At 33.0% G+C, this 16309-nt stretch overlaps 1 protein-coding gene across 1 annotated transcript in view; it reads left to right on the plus strand.

The window, feature by feature from the left end:
• Positions 1–7792, plus strand: part of LOC110109531 — an 18051-nt gene extending 10259 nt beyond the window's left edge. The window contains exons 2-3 of the mRNA XM_028693849.1: positions 7135–7195; positions 7629–7792. Coding sequence (XP_028549682.1) covers positions 7135–7195; positions 7629–7792 — 225 coding nt within the window. The remainder of the gene's footprint in view (positions 1–7134; positions 7196–7628) is intronic.
• The last annotated feature ends 8517 nt before the right edge of the window (positions 7793–16309 follow it).

Here is a 16309-nt window from a genome sequence, read left to right on the forward strand (position 1 = left end):
TAATTTGAAATTTGATTTCAAATTAAGGAGTCATTAATGAATTAATTGGAGCATTAAAGAAGCAATCAAATGGGGGAGAAAACCCACATGGGGCCGGCGGCAAGGTGAAGGGGAGAGAGAGATTAGTGGGATGAAGCTTCCAATTTGGATTGATGACGTGGCAATATAATTAAAGACTCCAATTTAAATTAAATTGAAATTGGAATTCGTCATGAAAACTTTCCTAAATTGGAAATCCCAATTAAGAAAGAATTTGAATTTTGAAATTCAAATTTCAAATTTGAAACTTGCGGAAGGAGGGATTGGATGGGTGGGGAAGGTCGCCGGCAAGGTGGCCGGCCGGGGCCGTGGGAGTGGCCGGCAGCGGGCTTCCAAGGGGGCGGCGGCAACAAGGTTTTGGAAGAGATTTTCTTATGGTGGAGGGGAAGAAGATGGAGGAAAACACGAACAAGAAGATAGAAGAATTTAACCACGAGCCGCGGACTCTTCAAACGAATGGCGGGTATTGCTTTTGCCCTCACCTTAGGCTCTCCATAGAACTCACACAGAGATCTAGGAGAAAAGAACTCACTAAGAAATCTTCAAGACGGAACTCACAAAGAGAACACAAGAGCCAAATTTTCATTCAAAAATTCATCATCCCTCAATACAAGAAAGCTAGCCTATAAATAGGCCTCATGAAAAGAAAAATAACAAAGACCAAAATGCCCTTCGGGCTACAACACTACATGACCACCCATAAGGGTATAAAGAGAAAAACAACAATATAAAATAAACTAGTACAAAAACATATAAATAAATAACTAAAAAAATCGTAGCCGTTGATCTCCGATGTCCTCATCACAAAGTGTGGATATCTGGATAATGCACTCTATGTGTTTAGGTTTGTCAATAATAGAAATGTATTTGTGTGGAGCTCAATGACTACAGGCCTTGCAATGCATGGCAAGGGAAAGGAAGCCTTAGATTCCTTCAATGAGCTGCAGGAGGCCAAAGTTAAGCCCAATCATGTTACTTTCACCAACATCCTTAGTGCTTGTAGCCATGTCTTCCTAGTGGAAGAAGGCAGTCAAATGCTTCCTTTATATGGAATTGCACCAGATATTGGGCACTATGGTTGCACGGTTGACATCCTTGGTTGTGCAAGACGTTTAGAAGAAGCAATGGATCCGAGATGCAAAGTCTTCGACCCTGGTGGATTGATTATATATATATATATATATCTCCCCCTCCATAATGCGCCTCGACGGAGTTGAGCTCTTTTGACGCAAGGGGAGAATGATGCGGAGCACTTTAGCCTAAAATGATCCTTAGGATATCTTATGTAGTTTGTTACAAAGAATCTTCTAATTTTCTCTTGTTTTCTACCTAAGTATTATATATAGTATGATGTAAGAAGAGTTGAGGAATCAATGAAAATATTACTCTCTTTTAAGCTTTAAAGCTTAGTGTTTTTGCCTCTTTCCTGGATTGGGATTAAATCTTTCTTGCAGGTCGATTCTTCCTACGATCTACTACATCACAATGGTTGGTTGAGAAAGAGAGGAGACCTAGCAATCATATTTTTTTCCTGAATAAATTTTTTGCAGACCTTATTAATTTGTTTATAAATTGTTGTGCATTTGATATAAATTCCATGGTATGCTATAGAGCTAAAATGTATGGATTTATAACCTTGAAATTGTCTTAATGTTTGATTAATTTTGGATCCAATTTGAGTAATGATATCATTAAATTTGAAAATCAATTGAGTGCTCTTGTAGAATCTTCTCAAGTTGAAATTCAAATCAATTGACTGCTATGGTAGAACCTTCTTAGTTTAACAAATGAATATTCGTTTGTGTTATTAATGAATTTGTATGCTAGGTAATTTACACTTCAAGGGATAGTTCTTTACAGATTAATTTTTGCATACGCAATTATCAAACCTGTCAAAATAGCTATCCTTTCATCATATATTGATGGAAAAATCTGATGCATTGAAATATCCTAAATCTGGATATAGCAATTGTAAAAAAATGTGCAAGAAATGACTGAAGGAAACTAGTTTTTGGTTGTTCTCAATCCAATTGGATTGATGAAAGATCTGGGGCAGTGAACAATTCTTACGTTTTAAGCGATGTGATTACCTTTTTATGTATTTTGAGGTTCTATATGTCTTCATGACTCGAATGCTTTCGTTATGTGGCATATATTTTGTGCATTATGATTGCACAAAAAGGGAAATCACCCGTTTTCCAAGGGTCAAGGCGATGCTCACGTTGACATATCCTAAGAAAATGTGATTTTGATTGCAACTTGTACGAGGCCAAAAATTGGCAAATTTTTTTTTAATGAATAAAAAATTAATGCAACATCACCAATGTCTGTACCACATTATCCAGCCACAAGAACTATGATAACAAATAAATAATAGGTAACCATGTTTAAATAATAACAACAAGCTTTTATCCCACTATGTGGGGTCGACTATATGAATCTTTTTTCTCCATTGTATCATGTTAAGAATCAAATTCTCATTTAAATCTAATATAGAAAGAGATATAAAAAAACTTGGTTAGAAAAATATTATAAATGATATTTCTTTATTAGATTTAGGTCAAACACTGCCATTGCCAGGTCCCAAGTTCTGTATGAGAAAAGTGGAGGGTTGCGTTAGGTAATCGATAGCCAGCGTAAAACTTGTCGAATAATCATGACATGTCTGCTTTAATACATTGTGCTAATGCTAGGGCGTTCCCTGAAACAATGCGTTGTATGGCCTGAATATAGTGATAAGTGTGCAAGGGTCGTTGCATCGGCACCCGGGTGCAGTTTGAAATAGTTCCCATATTATGGACAGATGTGGCAAGTTCATGAAACTAGAATTCGGATAAGATCTTGAAATATAGTTTCTCTTACCGGCAAATTAATGGAATTAATTGATATTATAATTCATAGGAAGATAAATATTTCATGCATTCAGGAAACTAAATCGGTTGGAAAAAAGGCTAAGGAGATTAATAGTTTAGTATTTAAATCTTGATATTTTGATAGAAGTCATATTATAAATAGTGTAGATGTGATTATAGTTAAGAGTTTGAAGGAGAATATTATAAAAATTGATAGAATTATAGATATAATTATTATTATGAAGATTATTGTTGATGCTAAGATTATTAATATTATAAGTGCTTATGTTTCTCAAATATATTTGGATGTGTTTAAAATTAAAATTTGGAATGACTTAGAAAAATTAATTCAAAAGATACCTCTTGAAAAAAGAGTTTTTATTGGAGGAGATTTAAATAAACATGTTGGTAGAGAGGTAGATGATTTTAAAAGTATTTATGGTGGCTATGAGTTTGGAATGATTAATGAAGGTGGTAAAACTATATTAGATTTTGTTCTATCTTATGATTTTGTAATTGCTAATACCTTATTTATGAAAAGAGATGAGCATCTCGTTACTTATAAGAATGGATATAATAAAATTTAGATTGATTATTTTCTTATAAAAAAATAAATCATTTAGATTGCAAAGATTATAAAGTTATTCCAAGTGAAAGTTTATGTACCCAACATTGCTTATTAGTTTTGGACTTTAATATGAAAGGGCAAAATATGAAAAATATAGTAAAACGTTGTTCTAAGATTAGACGGGGGCATTTAAAGAACACTAACAAAAATATTTTTGAGAATAAGATTTTAGATCTTAAAATTTTGTCTGTGCATGAGGAAGCGAATGTTATGTGGGAAGAAGTAACTAGTAATATTAAGAATGTTGCAAAGGATATGCTTGGAGTTTCAAGAAAATGAAACGTGAAAAAATTAGTGAACCTGATGATATTCCAATAGATATGTGGAAATGCTTAGGAGATAAAGGAATTTCTTGACTCACTAAACTTTTTTAATATTATTTTGAAGACTAAAAAGATGCCAGATGAGTGGAGAGTGAGCGTATTGATTCCTATTTTTAAGAATAAAGGTGATGCACAAGATTGTGCGAATTATAGAGGAATTAAATTGATGTGTCATACTTTAAAACATTGAGAGAGAGTTACAGACATAGGTTACGACATGATATTGATGTTTCTCAAAATCAATTTGAATTCATGTCGGGTAGGTATACTATGGAAGCTATTCATTTATTGAGAGGGTTGATGGAGAAGTTTAGAGAGAATAAGGAGGATACAAATGATATTTATTGATTTAGAGAAAACATATAATAAAGTTCCAAGAGAAGTGCTATGGAGAGTTCTTGAAAAGAAAGGGTTAATAATGCTTATATTCAAGTCATTAGGGATATGCATACATGAGTTGTTGTGTTCCAACACAAGGTGGTTTGACCAAGTATTTTCCTATTTTAATTGGATTACACAAGCATTAGCCTTAAGTACTTATCTTTTTTGCTTTAGTCATGGATGTTTTCACTAGACATTTGCAAGAGAATGTACCTTGGTGTATGCTTTTTGCTGATGATATTTTTCTTGTTGATAAGAATAGAGAGGGAGTTGAAGGTAAACTCGAATTATGGAGGTCAGCCTTAAAGTCTAAAGGTTTTTGTTTGAATGGATCTAAAACCAAATACATGGAGTGTCATTTTAGTAGTAATAGATCTAGCGGGGGGTTTGTGACTTTGAGCGATCAAGTCTTTAATAAGTGTACTCGTTTTAGATATCTTGGGTCTATTGTTCAGAGTGATGGTGAAATAGATGATGATATTATTAGTAGAATGCAAGTTGGATGGTTGAAGAGGAGGAATGCTTCCGGTTTGTTGTGTGATAGAAAAGTAGTAGTCAAACTTAAGGAAAAAATTTTATAAGATGATGGTGAGACCTACAATGCTTTATGGCATAGAATTTTGGTCATTAAAAGAGAAGCATAATATTAAGTGTTGCTGTGATGAGGATGCTCAGGTGAATGATTGGATTTACTCTTAGAGACATGATATGAAATGAGCATATCTATGAAAAGGTTGGAGTAGTTCCAGTGACAAATAAGATTAGAGAGGGTCGCCTTAGATAGTTTGGTCATGTAAAACGGTGGCCTTCCGATAACCCTGTTAGGAGAGTAGTAGTATTAAATTTGACCTATGTTAAAAAGGTAGAGGTATACCTAAAAATCTTCTCTCACCCCCCTTCTTATGATCATCCTCATTTAGCTTGACTCATGGAGTTACTTTTGATTTACATAAAAACTACTTGAATTGCTGCGATGGTTTTGATTTATTCAAATGTTGAAATAAACTTCAAATTTAAATTCCTAATTATTTTTATGAAAATTATGTATAATCTTCTTATTTTTAAACCCATTTATCATCAATTAAGATCACACCTTGATATCATGTCTCCTTATATTTTAAGCTTGTATGAAGCTTATTGATCTTAATGGGCATAGTTAAGCCTCATTTTTACTCAATTCATTTACATTTGGGCTAAATTAAATTTTTGAGAGCCTCCTAGATGATTGGGTCTCATATTCAAAAGAATTGGGCTTTAGATGAGGATGTCATATCTGGAGTTAAAGATGAATTTTTAAAATAGTAAGTCCCCCTTAAATATTATATGTGATGATATTTAAAAGAAAATTTATAAAACTATAATTAAATAGATAATATGTATGGGTCCAAAGGTTGAGTAGTGAGAAAGTCAATAACAAGCTAATAGCCTGAGTGTGCTAGACATGTGAATGCTAAGGTGTAAAACTAGGAAGTATAGATTTAGGAATAGCATTATTGATGATAAGGTAATGAAAAATAAACAGAGTATTTAGAACATGTACTACGTGTTGATAAAATTATCAAAAAAGATAAGAGCAAAGATGACTCCAAGAAAGTTGTTACAAAGATTTATGCATAATAGATTAAAAATCTGATACAACATTCAACATAAATGAATGTTGAATGAAAGTTCATAAAATTGGCCTCTAATAACTATGTTATGGCTGGTTATCATGGTGATGATGATGCTCGTTTTTCTTCCCGCTTGGTCTATTATTATTGTCTCTCTCTTTTTATGACTGATTTTTATAGATGTAGCATACAAAATCTAGCAGTTCTGAATGAAGATGCCATGCACATTTTTTGCCCACCTTTATTATTTAATAATTATTATTTTCTTTGAATCTAAATTAGCCTTTGCAATTCAACCTCTGCTTTCTGGATGTTACTTCTCTAAGGCTTCGTTTGGGACGGTTTTTTTAATGCTTCTTAAAGCAGCTTTCTAGTACAAAAAATTCAATTTTTGTACTAAAAAATTGTTTTAAGAAGCAAGAATAAAGTCGTCCCAAATAAAGCCTAAAATGTCATTCCGTATTTCCTTTTTCTTCAATCACCGATATGATGTCAACTTTACAGTTGATATGTCTTATAGATGTTGTTCAAAGCTGAACATTAAGATTTATTTTCATACTTTTTTGTTTCAAAATTGCGGACAGTTTTGATTGACGGCTTATTCCCTCTTTATGTGAATTAATGTAAATTTGTTTCTAGTTTCATTTGCTAGTTTCTACCATTGTCCTTTTTCTTGTTGAGGAGTTTAAAAATTAAATATGTAGGCTTAGCTTTTGTTGGATGATGTGCATCTGAGTGAAGGAAAAAGGTTTGGAAATTCAAAATCAATGCTGTAGATTAATAATCCAGCCACTATTCATTCTAAAAAATGCCTCGAAGTCTTTGCTTGTATAAGTAAAACCTTCCTAATAGCATGCCATGGGTTTAGGAAATATCAAATAAACAACATGAATTTTTATTTTAATAGTAATAAAAAGTAATGGAGGAATATTCATAAAAAAATAAATAATTCAGAATTTTTTGAGACTTCAATTTTTTAAGAAGAATATATTTTAGAATAAAAATAAAAACTTTCATGTAGTGCTTGAGAGGAATGGAATATTCATGAAGCCAACCCCTAAATATACTTTGGATAATATTTCATTTTTTGTGTATAGTTTATTTCTTTATTAATAAAATCTTATCTGCATTGTTTAAAGAAAAATACTGTAGCATTGCTCCTACAGTGTTTGGCAAATGTGAATAAGCACTTACAGATTATGAGAACACAAATACTGTTTGTTTAACAGATCATGGTAAATTCCTCATTATTCTTGATGTATACTCTTTAATTAACATTCTTGTTGTTCTATATTCCCCAGAAAGTGAAGAAATTCTCTCTGGCTGAACAGAACCGTGCTGAGGAAGACCAAATAAGTAAGGGTAAACACTGAAACCTTAATTTACGAGAAGTTCTTTTTATTTATTTATTTGGTGATTAAACTTTTAAAATATCTTTCCTGAGGATTAAATTGAGAGGGGGAGGCATTTGAGGTTTAAGATTTTTCCCCTTGTTTTCCTTGGCCTTTCAGCTATTATTATTTCATATTTAGTTGACAGCTATACCAAGAATGTTATGCATGGATAGATTATGATTTTGTTTGGGACAGCTTTTTTGATGCTTTCTTACACAACTTTTTAGTTTAAAATTTTTTTATACTAGAAAGCTGTTTTGGAAAGCAGTAAGGGCATCTCCAACCGAAACTCTCATTTTTCACTGCAAAATGCAGTTAAATCAAAAAGTGTTGTGATTCATCTCCAGTGGAATGCCATTTTGCCCCCAAATCATCGCTCGTTTCTTTCGCGCCTTTCTCAGACGAGTTCGGTAGAGAGAAAGAAATGGCGCAAGTGTACAGTGCGACGCCAATATTGACGTTGCACTGTTCAACTGCGATCAAATGGCGTTCGGTTGCGACGTTTGAGGGCCTCCATTCGGCTGTTGGTCGAATGGTTGGAGATGGTCTAAGAAAGCTCTCTTAAAGAAAGCCTATGTGTTAAATGTAGAGCAGATTCTCCTATTGATTCTAGATTTTTTTATCATTCCTCTTTGATGTCAAATTGGAGCAAATTTTGTTGAGATGGCGGCTATCAATACTAAGTTTTGATTATTTAGGTTTCATTTGAGACAATTTTTTTTTTTTGTTGTCTTTTTAAAACAGCTTTTTAATAAAAAAATTTCGTGAATTAGAAATTTTTGTACTAAAAAGTCATTTTAAAAAGCAGCAAAAAAAGCTGCCCCAATCAAAGCCACAGCCGATACTTATTTCAAAATAATAAATAGGATGGCTATAAACTTCATTCTCTGTAAATTTGGGTAAGGATATCTCCACTAAATTATGGCCCTTCAGGTATTTAAATGGGATGCTTTGCCTAAGTATAGGTGTGGAAAAATTGGAAGAGGTTGTTCTGATCAAAATTTTTTAGATTATGTATTATATTCACCTTCTTAAACTTTACTCGCATCATTTATTTCCCTTTTGAATTTTAACCATCACAATCTCTTACATCCTTTTGAGATACTGCATTTCCCAAATAAATCATGCAATGAACAGTTCATCAAACTCTTCTCTAATCGCTTCGAAGAATATATTTTTTATTTTTTTATGAAATTCTTTTGATTGAAATTTAATTAATGCTAGTGATGCTTATTTCAAAAGATGGATCACATGCAAAAAAAAAAAAAAAGTTTTTAGATGATAATAAAATCCTATATTATTTGGACTATTAGAGGGGGCATAAATTTCAATTAATCAACAATTATGTACACACAACTCTCCTTGGCCTATTGGTTGAGAGCTAAGACTTTCAACTAAGAGGTCTAAGGTTCGAGTCTCTGTGTATGCGTTGTGTGTGTGAGTTTGCCTTAAATGGCCTAAATGTCCAAAAAAAAAAAAAATAGTTAAACGGATGACTTTGATTACTCTTAATTTTTTTAAATGCCGAATTAAATTAAATAATTTAATATTAGATAAAGTTTAAAACTTTGCCATTTAAATTTTCCAATTAAAAAAACAACTAATTAATAAATTAACCTTAACATAACATTTATTCAAATTTTTTCAATTTTAAATAAATAGTCAAATAATCTAAAAATAAATAGAACATATGTAATATTAAATTTTGATGCCATACAAAATATATAACATAACTATATTTCACCTCTTAAATTTTTTTATTTTTTTAAAATAGAGTGCAGAATTGCAAGTGTTTAGTGTTTACACGCCGCTTATGTTTATTTTTTTCCTTAAATCAGACCGCCCGCGACTGACTCCACGTCAACGACCGGTCGTTTGCACCGCCAGCGGATGTCTAAATTAAATTTTTTTTTAACGGTGTTATAACTAATTACGACTATTAAGAGGATGGTTCATAAAATTTCTCCACTAAAAACTATAGGGAAGTTTCGAATTCCTTTCTAGTTTTAATAATGTTTTTTATTTATGAGATATCATAAAAAATTATCTTGATCAGGCATGAATCTGGAGGCAAAATCAAGCCGGAAATTTCAAAAATTAAATATGGGATCACATGTACTCCGATTTCAGCAAACTTACAGTCGAACTAAGCGTCTCGGAAATACGAACATACCGACATCAAATTCAACTCAATTCGAGCCCAAATGAGTCCAAATCAAGGACCCGAAGCGTTGTTGGAAGGTTCGAATCACAATTTGGATTACCAAACGATTTCCAAACGTGACATGCTTATAGTCGAATCGAGCGGGTTGACGAGAGGAATCCAAACTAGCCCAAGATCGATGAATTCCAATATCATTAAGACCTTCAATTGTTTGAAGAACGGTTCCCGATCAAAGAATTCCATATCAGTCGTCTATCCTAACCACTCCACATTTGCCCTTGATCCTCCTCCTATTTAAGGGTCATGTCATCCTCAAAAAACTATAAATAGTCCCTCATTTATCTTGAGAGGGACCCAAGCAAGAAGAGAAGGAAGACGAGACAATTAGGAGGGAAGAAACTCCTCGACCACCACCGCGGGAATTCTGCCTGACTTCCGAATGACGCCAGAATTCTGCCCGACTTCCAAGTGACCCCGGAATTCCACCCGACTTTCAAGTGATGCCAAAATTCCGCCCGACTTTCCAGTGATGTCGGAACTCTGCCCGATGGCGCCAGAGTTTTGCCCAAATATCATCTAACGCCGGAGTTCTCCCCGGCCACCAACTAAATTCAGACTTCTACCCAATGATGGACCTCTGGTCGTCACTATATTTCTACATGACATTAGACTCTGCTCCGTGTTGGATTTTCACTGGATAACTATCCAATGTGGGATTTCTACCCATAGATGAACTTCTACTTGACGTCATCCTTCTAATCTCCATCATCAGACAACAGTTCTTCCGACCTCCGTCACCGACCGACTACGGTCTTTCTGACTTACGTTGCCCACCGACTACAGTCCTTCCAACCTCCGTTGCCTGCCGACTAAGATCTTTCTGACTTACCGCCAATCGACTACAATCCTTCTGACCTCCATCGCCTGCCTACTACAGTCCATCCGACTTACGTTGTCCATTGACTACAATCCATCTGACCAAATGAACACGTCAACAATATCTCTTTGTATTCTCACCATGTAATGTACTGCATATGATGTACATAGAGTCAAGGCCTTCCCCCTAAGGAAGGATATTATTTGTAATCAACTACAAATACTAGTGGATTCATTCAAACTGAACTAGACCCCATGATTTTTCCCTTTCAAGAGTTTTTCACTTAAAAATTCTAGTGTCTCATATGAATGCTACACTCTTATTTGATTGTGTGCCAAATTTTCGTACAACGCTCAGACGTTAAAATTTATATTTCTCTATCGTCGCAAATACTCCAGGACGCAACAATTTATATATTTAAAGCAACATATAAATATATTTGATATCAATAAGTATAGTTTTTTATTTTCATTGAACATCGCATCAGGCTATATTTTTAATTTCAGGAATACATAAAAAAATATTTTAAAATAGCTTGGATAATTTTTAAAAACAAAAAAATTAAATATGTTTAAAAAAAAATCCTAGCAGCCTCTATGACAAAAGCAAATCTTTAACAGGGTTAACATGAAAAAAAAAAAGGGTTAACATGAGAAGGATAAGAGTACAACAACACTTCAAATTAAGCTACAAGAATTTCACAGAGAACAAAGAAAAGTAGCCTCCATTAGCAAAAAAAAAAAAAAAATCAGCAAGAAGTTCAAACCCCAAACAATGAAAAATACAATCAACTTTACACAAGCATCATATAACCTCTACCATCAACTCATTTCTTCAATACCCAAACATCAAATGATTCATGGAAGATTTAGAACAGCCTGTAGGAAGAGGAAGCATCCAATGGGTGAATGAGGTAGGTGAGAATCAGTGCAACTAGCATCAGGATGTATGCGATTCCTTGATCGATTGAAGTTCCTACAAATACGAAATAATCGATTCTAAAGAAATTGATTAAAAAAAAAGTGCGAACAAATGAGGCAGACCAAAGATCAGAGGTCCAGATAGAAAGAACTGACCGTCGCTGGTCGGAGCAGGCGCAGGAGCCTGCGCTTGAGCGGCCCGCAAGACGAAGCTGGTCATGAAGGCCGCAATGGCCAGAGCGACGAAAGAGAAACTCGGGATCCCCGCCATCCCCTGCGTCAAGAGTCGCGCTTGGATCGATTGATTGATCGATCTCTTTCCGCTTCGATAGGGGAAGGAATAGAGCGTAGATGCCTAGGGTTTCGTCGAAGAAAGCAATGCGTAGTGCTTAGCTAGGGTTTTGAATGTGGAAGAGAGAGAGAGAGAGAATCCTATGAGGTATTGAAAATGAAATTTGGAGTGAGATTCGAGCATTAAAAGATGGACGGTGATTAGGGCATCTTATACGAAGAGGAAGGCTGAGGTGGCGGGAAATGTGGGCCCCATACATGTGAGAGCGCATATGCGCTGCTTCCACCGAGCCAGGCTGTTCTCCTCATGCGTGGGCCCCACATGCCTTGTTGGTGGGGACCACGCAGCGTCGTTTTTTTTCGTGATGCATGTGAGTTTAATATCTTAAGCGGCCTAAATGTTTAAAATATTTAATTAGAGCTTATTAGCTAATTAAGTAATTATATTGTTAATAATATGCTTAAGAATTTCCATTAGCTCTTTTTTTTTTTAATAATTTATGTACAAATTTAAATATATTATTTTAATACAAGATAATATTTTTCGGCAGCATTATATCTTTCTCGAAATATTATTTTATTAAGAACAAAATGTCACCATTTTTTATCAGAAATCTGAAAATGACATTTAGATCATATTTAATGTTTTTTAGAGTATTATTTTTTTTTATTTTTTGGGAAAAAATTGAGGGCATAGCCCAATTTATTGATAACAAAAAAGAATTACAGAGTCAGAAATAGAAACATAAAAGTTCACACGTAACAACAAAAATAACTAAAAACTACAAAAAAGATACATCATAGAACTTGAAAAAATAGTAAAAACATATAATAAAAACATAAAATTTGACCAGATGTTATCTGAAATGAACAGACTAAAAAGCCTGTGAAGCTGGGAGGGAGGGACTCAGAATAAATTTGGCTTCATAGAACGTAAGATCCTTCCATCTTTGGTTGCCCGTGGGCCGTCCGGAAAGTGGGTAGCAGGTGATCATCATTGTCCACGGCCCAATAACCTGCTTGTCGAGCTTTAGATTGCCACAGAGACATCCAATCAGATCATGGTCATCGACATAGTAAGGACGGGCATCAAAAATTTTTGACACTAGCAATCCCATAGCAACTATTTCATTTATTCCAGCAAGCTGCAACATCTTCCTTCACGAGTTAGAGATAAAAAGAAATCACATCAGTAGTAAACCAGATTCAATGCTTCCTTTATCTCATTGCCATTCTTCCATCCCATTAATTTGATAATGATTGTTTTAGAGATTTTCTTAATCAGAGAATTGGTACATAAAACAACAGACTTAAACCTTCTGTTGTTCCTCTCCATCCATATGAAGTAAATAATAACATTTAAAATAAGAAGATTGTCATTCTTAATGCTTTTGCATTTGTAAAGAATTATATGTGATTGCTATATTGTCCAAGAAATGGAAAATTTTTGAGTTATTAAGGTTCCTTCATGAAGAACAAATAGTATTATAGATGAATATTTAATTAAAATAATATAATCATTATAAATTAATCTTAGTTAAAAAATTAGGATGGATATTATGATTCAATTATTCAAATTACAGTTTAAATAAATCATGAAGTTGTGACATTAGAAGAGACATAAAGATAGAAGAATACGGGGAATACTTAAATGACTTGATTTGGACACACAAATGGATTTTATTATTTTTTATTTTTTTGTTTTGGCGAAAAAAACATTTAGGTGGGTTGATAAAAATTTTTAAAATTTAAAATTACATGGATAATTTTAAATGCACAATTACAGTGTTGCATGCTAAACATTTTGTAACGGTTGAGAGAGTTTTTCGTCTTAGTACACTGCTATTGTCAGGTTCGAAGTTTTATATGAGAAAAGTGGAAGGTAGCATTACATAGTCGACAACCATCATAAAATTCATCGAATAGTTATAACATGATTTCCTTAAAATATTTGTGTTAATGAAACACTTAAAACGCTACAACGAAGAAAAAATGATTCATGTAGCTGAACCCACAGTGGAGAAATTATTATGTGGAGACTGGACGGAGAATGCCGTCCAAAGACCAACCAGAATGCGCCACATCAGCGATACTGAGTCGCGGCACCGAGTGCAGGGGTGACGTGGCAGATTATGAATGGTCTCCGAACCGCATTCTACATTCGCACAAAAATAATTAATCCACATAATGAGATAAAAACTTGATGTTGATGTTGTACAAATAAAACTCAAATTAGCAATTCTAATTTTGGCCTGACAACAAATATGAAAGATACTTAAATTCCAATGAATTGATTTTCTTACTAAATAAATGAGCTTAACAATCATAAATTTACTTTGAGATTAATACAATAAAAAATTTTCATATGTAATATTAATATCAAAACAAATCAATACCATTTAAATCAATTCAATATAATTTTCATGAAAATATTATAATATAATTTATATAAGAATATGTTGATATAATTTATTTTCTAGAAGAAGAATCATCTGATCCGTCACTTTGAGATTATTAGATGCGGAGTGCGGACAGGGAGAACCGTCCGCACAAGCACTACATCCGGCTAGATACCGGCACTCGGTATTGCTGAGTACCGCTGGATATCACTAGGTATCCAGTACTTGTGCGAACGGTGCATACTCCGCATCAAATAATTTTTCATGATTCTCATATCAGAATTGGAATCCATCACATGGAGCTGTGTAAGCAGGCAGGCTTTGAGAAAAGGTTCCAGAAAAAAAGTCTATCTTTTTAGAAATTATTTGAAAGGTTATGGAGGCCACAGGCACAGAATAAAGAGAAACTCCAACAACCCCTTAGTGATTAGCTTTTGAAAAATAAGATGATGAGTTGGAAGCAGCTGTAGGAATAATTTTTCACAAAATTTTTATAAAGATTGGAATTCTCTTAAGTCTTAAGGCTTCATTGAAGACCGTTTTTTTATGCTTCCTAAAGTAATTTTTTATATAGAAAAAATTAATTTTTATTAAAAATTTACTTTAAAAGATAAAACCTAAGTTAATTACAATTACTCTAACTACATGATGCATTTATACATTTTTTTAATTGCTCAAAAGTTTATTGGATTAAATATGTAGTAAGTATATTATTGATTGATTTGCTGATGTAGTGAAAAAAGTCACATAATGTAAAATTTATATCTTCTATTTTATTAAAGTAAGAAAATATTCCTAGCCGATGCGTAAACAATTCTCCGATCTAGATCTGTTGGTTGACAATTTTAATTATTAACTAAGAGGTCTTAAGTTCGAAACCTACATATATAATATTTATTTTAATTTATCTTAATTCACTCAAAAGTCTAAAAAAAAGATCACCACTAACATAATTTTATTTGATTATTACTTTCTTTCTAATTTCTAATTTTTTTTTAAAATTTTATGATTAAAAGACAGTATTTTACAAATAAAATTGTTACTATATAATAGTTCTTAGAAAACAGCTATTCTTATATACATATTTCTCTTTTTGTTTTCTTTTTTTTTTTTAATTTTTAATTTCTTTTTCACAATTGCTTCAAAATTACCTTTACAAAATGCTACACATCCCAAATAATCCCCAAATTAAACTTCATTAATGAATAATTAATAGAAGTAGTACATCAATCATAGAGATTTTAACAAGAAATTTTTTCCTTCATAGAGACTTAAATAGTAAAATTCCAATGTGCACATATAGAAAGATGGAATAAAAAGTGATGAGGTAATTTTACTAAGAATTTCTTGATAGAGCACTTAAAAGATGAAGGTCAACGAGTACTTAGATCAATGACATTTGATTTAGGCTTCGTTTGAAACGACTTTCTTACATTTTCTTAAAGCAACTTTTTAATACAAAAATTAAAAATTGTTAATTAAAAAACTGCTTTAAGAAACAGTAAAAAAACCGTCCTAAATGAAGCCTTAGTTTGGAACAATTATTACGTCCTCCGACCGGACGTAGAGGAACGTCCGGTCGGAGGCCAAATCGCGCCAAAAAATGAGAAATACCGAATAAATACCAAGCAATACCAAACAATAACGAGGAATACCATCACGTGAAGACCCAATACTGAGTTATACAAAAGTTGTACCGAGTTTTTCCTAGAAAAAACTCAGTACAACTCGGTATTGCTCGGTATAACTCGGTATTAGTCTTCACAGAGCGGTATTCATCATTTTTTCAAATAATACCTAGCAATACCAAGCAAATACCGAGTTTTTTGGCGGGATTTTGCCTCCGATTAGACGTTCCTCTACATCCTTACACCGGACCTAATAAAAGTTCCTTAGTTTGATCATTTATGAGTAAAATTATGCAACTAGATGCTCGTTTTTGTAATCAAACAACGGAATACAATGAAGATTAAAATCAGGATTTCCCAAAACATTAAGCTGCATCATGGAATATTAAGACCAAAGCTATTTTGTCCAAACTCGGTGATGCCTAATGAGCCACAGTTAGTCCAATGCTTTAAAAGATTAGCAGCCCAATGGTTAAAAAAGGAGGCATTTCTCTAAGATCATGAATTCTAATCACATACATTATAATTTATCAAAAATCATTCCAAAAAAATTTCATAAAAAATTAAGAATGACACCGCGTTTTGATAAAAAATAATCACCATCCCACCACCAGAATAGAATATTAAAACAACAACATCAGGATTTTATCTCACTACGTATGATCAGCTATATGAATCATTTTTCTACATTGTATCCTATTAATAATCAAATTTTTACTTAAATATAATAAAAAAAAATGTCATTTTGAATATTTTTAACCAGGTCTTTTTAGGTATATCTCTACCTTTTCTTAATATAGATT

This window comes from Dendrobium catenatum, unplaced genomic scaffold, assembly GCF_001605985.2.
Source record: "Dendrobium catenatum unplaced genomic scaffold, ASM160598v2 fragScaff_scaffold_370, whole genome shotgun sequence".
Classification (NCBI taxonomy): Eukaryota; Viridiplantae; Streptophyta; class Magnoliopsida; order Asparagales; family Orchidaceae; genus Dendrobium; species Dendrobium catenatum.